The sequence below is a fragment of the Formica exsecta genome, unplaced genomic scaffold, assembly GCF_003651465.1.
Source record: "Formica exsecta isolate Colony F162 unplaced genomic scaffold, ASM365146v1 scaffold380, whole genome shotgun sequence".
Taxonomy (NCBI): Eukaryota; Metazoa; Arthropoda; class Insecta; order Hymenoptera; family Formicidae; genus Formica; species Formica exsecta.
In genome coordinates this window covers 1-4309 of record NW_021851043.1, presented here as the reverse complement: position 1 = coordinate 4309, position 4309 = coordinate 1, and the positions used below count along the sequence as shown (strand labels likewise).

Here is a 4309-nt window from a genome sequence, read left to right as displayed (position 1 = left end):
GATTGTTGTAACAGCACCGAAATCCCTCTCCATTAGCGAATATAATCCAGGCCAAAGGGACGCATTTTACAGGGCCGACACCGAACCCTGGGATGAGACATCTCAAGATCCACTCTCTCAGTCACAGGCGGAGATGGACTATGAGATGCAAGATGACGCTAGATCGGTAGCATCCACTGCAACATCGACAGCTACATCAGTGTTGGGCAAGAGGAAGGTCCCTTGTCAGGATGGAGATCCAAAAGGGGAAAGTGATGTTATCCCCCGAAGAACCTTAAGACCTAAGAAAACCAAGGTCTTTCAGGAAGGTGACCTTACGGGCAAGTCGGCAGTTATAGACAAACAGATTCGGGACATCCCCCTGCCACAGGATACAGAGGATACCACGACGGGCACAATTACGTGCTCGGATGACGAGGATAAGAAGGGAAATAAGAAGAAGAAGAAGACAAAGAAGATTCTCCCTTCCAAAAAGCGTTCGGGCCCTACCATCGAGTCGCAGCTTCGGGAGGTTCCGGCCACTCTGGATGAACTGGCGGACTCCCCGGTGGTCAACTTGGGGTCAGCGGCGCTAGAATGGTTAGATGATATCGACACCATCCGCGTTGGAACGTCGATGCAGGGAGGGCTGAGCAGCCATGTTAAGAGGAGGCTTAATGTGGTAAAGCAGGTAGTAAGAGTTATGGCAGAGAAAATAGAAGACGTCGGCGACCCGGGCTTTTTGCGGAGAAGAAACGCGGAGCTGACTGCCGAGCTGAGGGTCTCTAAGAGGGAGACGGCCCAGCTCAGGAGAGATCTGGCGGACCTAAAGAAGATAGTGGAGGATCTGGATGAATGATTGAATGATAAGGCGACTCCGCCAAGGATATTCACCTCTGACAAGGCCTCTTCTCCTATGATGATGGCACCACCCTCGGTCAGAGAAACCCAGAAACCCAAACCTGCCCTGGATAGACAGGACGCAACGGAAGTTGTTATGCGACCCCCCTTGAAAGGGATATCGGTTCCGATCCCCAACCCGGGGCCAAGTTTGGAAGGTGAAGACCAGGAGGCAGTTATAACAGCTCAGATGAATAAGCTAGCCGCCATTCGCAGGGAAATACGTGCCAGCAGGGCGGAAAGAAAGGCAGGAGAACAAGGCCTTCCCCAGAGACAACCAAAGAAAGCAGTGCCAAAAATCGTTAGCAACGTTCAGGTTGTGCCACCGAGAGACTCGCTAATGGTGGCTCCAGCAGGCGCTGGCGGAGCCGTATGGCCCACTGTTGAAGAAAGTGCTGGTGGGAAGAACCAATGGACTAAAGTCCTATCCAAGAGGGCACAAGCTAGAGAAAAGAAGAGAGAGCAATCACATAGTGCGACGAGGGGTCAGCCTGCATCTCAACAAAACCCAGGCCAGAAGCTGAGCAGCAAGAAAGGGGGAGCTAATAAGACTCCCAAACAGAGGAGGCCCCCAAAGACGGCGGCAGTAGCGATTAGAGGTATCAAAGAGGATTTCTCGTATGCCCAAGCAATAAGACAGATGAGAGCGAAAATCGATCTCCCTGAACTCGGAATCGAGGGAACCAGGATAAGGCATACCGTTAATGGAAGTGTCCTCATAGAAATTCCAGGTCCAGAGGGTAACAAGAAGGCAGATGTCCTTCAGGAGAAGTTAATGGACGCACTGGGCCCACATGCAAAGGTGTCCCGTCCAATGATCAGAGGAGACATCCGCATTATAGGTTTAGATGATTCCATCACATCCGGTGAAATAGAAGAAATGCTCGTCAAACAGGGCAACTGTAAAGCTTCTGACATTAAGGTAGGACAAATTAGGCCCATGAATAACGGGCTCTTCATGGTGTGGGCCCAGTGTCCGCTTGCCTCTGCGATCCAAGTTTCTGCCACTGGCAAGATCAAGATAGGATGGACGATTGCCAAGATAGAGCTTCTTAAAGCTCGCCCTATGCAATGTTTCCGGTGCTGGGAACAAGGGCATTTGAAGAGCAAATGCACCTCGCTTACAGATCGATCGAACTTGTGCTACAGGTGTGGTAAGGAGGGACACATGGCTAGGTGGTGCGCGGAGGCTTTTAACTGTGCTCTTTGTGCATCTCAAGGTAAGGATGCATTCCACAGGGTGGGCTCTGGATTATGTAAAGCTGAGCCGGGACCCAGGTCCTCTGGCTCGAATGTAGCATCGTCGCGGAGGGACGAAAATATGGAGATTGCTGATGGTTAGAATTATCCAGTGCAACTTGAATCGTAACTGGCCAGCACAGGATCTTCTGGCCCAATTTGCTGCAGAGACGGAAGCTGGTATATGTATCTTGGCGGAACCGGCTAGAATTATAGATAGTCCCCACTGGTTTGGCAGCTTGAATAAACTGGCGGCTATATTCTGGAGACCTCAGGCGATTGCCGGATCTGGCGCCTTGTTGAGGAGGAGTCGACACTGCGTAGCGGTGAAGTTCAAAGAATTCAGCGTAGTATCGTGTTACATCTCACCTAACTCCTCGAGACCAGAATTCCTGGAATTTTTAGACGAGCTGGGTGACATAGTCAGGTTCATAGGCAAGAAAGTTTTGGTAGCTGGCGACTTCAATTCGAAGTCCACCCTGTGGGGATCACCCAGAACCAATGATAGAGGGATAGCGGTTGAAGACTGGGCTGCGGAATGCGAGCTGCGTTTGGTTAATAGCGGCTCAAAGCCTACATGTATCCGAATGCAAGGGTCGTCCATAATTGACCTCACATGGGTCACCCCGGATTTATTGCAGGAAGTCGATAACTGGAAGGTCGACAGCGAGTTGGAGAACCTCACTGACCACTCATACATAACAATGAATATAGGTGGAAAGCGAAGGATACAGATTAACCCCAGGAGAATAGGTTTAGGCTGGAACTGGCGAAAGGCAGATCTTGATAAGTACTGCGCTACTCTGATCTGGCACTGCACAGTGGACTCACAGATAAACAAGGAGACCTCGGCGACAGACTTTGAGGAGTGGGTCAGAAACACCCTTACCGAGGCTTGTGACAACGCCGCAACCAGGAAGAAACCCCTCAACGGTCGAAAGCAGGTGTACTGGTGGTCGGAGAACATCGCGGACTGCAGGAGAGACTGTACCCGAAAGAGGAGAGCGTGGATGCGAAGCAGGAGAAGGAGATCATCTCTACAGGAAGATATGGAGGAATTCGAGAGGGAATATAGGACTGCGAAGCGGAAATTAAGGCATGAGGTTAGCAAGGCTAAGTCAAATGCATGGCAGGAGCTCATTAACACTATCGAGGAGGACCCATGGGGCTTGCCGTATAAGATAGTGATGAAGAAGCTCAGAAACACCTCTGCTAACATTATGGAGTCCCTGGACGAAGCAACAAGGGAATCCTTGGTGGAGTCCCTATTCCCGACGGTAGACACAGGCCCCCGGGAGGCGTGGGAGAAACTGTGATGTTGGCGAAAGAGGAGGCGGAGAGAAGGCGACAAGAGCAAGAACAGGGGATCGATGACAGCGAGCAATGCAGCAATGCAGCTGACATTAAGCACGTTAGGGAAGTTATTAATGGTAGCCTAAGCTATCACAGATTAGGGCAGCCTTAAGACATGATGGGATAGTGTAGGCTAGGAATAACATGTATATATATATATTAGATTATTATTATTATTAGTTTATAAATATGTAAGTAAGTAGGTCAAGTAGAAGTAAGATTAACTGGATGAATAAACTCCCAGTTACTTATTATTATTACTACTACTATTATTATGGTGAAGTCTTGTATATAGGAGGTCGGGGAGATCTGTTTTCCTGAAACAGGGATGTTTCTGAAACCGATCAATCTGAACAGCACCCATTCTCTCGTGGGAACAGGGAAGCGACCAATCGGTAGATTAGACTAGAGACTAGATGATTTACGAAAGGTCGAGGTAGTTTTAAGGACTACGTTTTAAGATAGGGAAGTGTGTATATATATATATATATATATTCTACGTTTACTCCTGAAACAGGAGTGCAAGAGAGAAGGAGTCTGGAGGTACGGAAATCTACTACTAGGCTCAGGCGGCAGCATGCTGTACATAGGTTAAGGAGCACTAAGGGTACGGAGGTACAACACTTAGGCTATAAGGGGTAGTTGTAAGGTTTAATTATAGGTAGTTTGTAAGGGAATTCAAACTATATATACTTGTATTTAGATCTTAGCTAATTAATACTAGTTATTAGTTATTTTATGTAGGAACTGTACCGATGCAGTAAACAGGATGGTCAATGAAGAAGGGCACCTCGATGTGCGATGTGGCAGGGATTCGGCGCGCGGAGATGTTATGTGC

The 4309-nt window shown here is 48.7% G+C and overlaps 1 protein-coding gene across 1 annotated transcript; it reads left to right on the top strand.

Annotated features, from left to right (window-relative positions):
- The first annotated feature begins 2213 nt into the window (after nucleotides 1-2213).
- On the top strand, nucleotides 2214-3434 carry LOC115239473. The gene has a single exon (XM_029814017.1). The coding sequence runs from the start codon at nucleotides 2214-2216 to the stop codon at nucleotides 3432-3434; it is 1221 nt and encodes a 406-aa protein (XP_029669877.1).
- The last annotated feature ends 875 nt before the right edge of the window (nucleotides 3435-4309 follow it).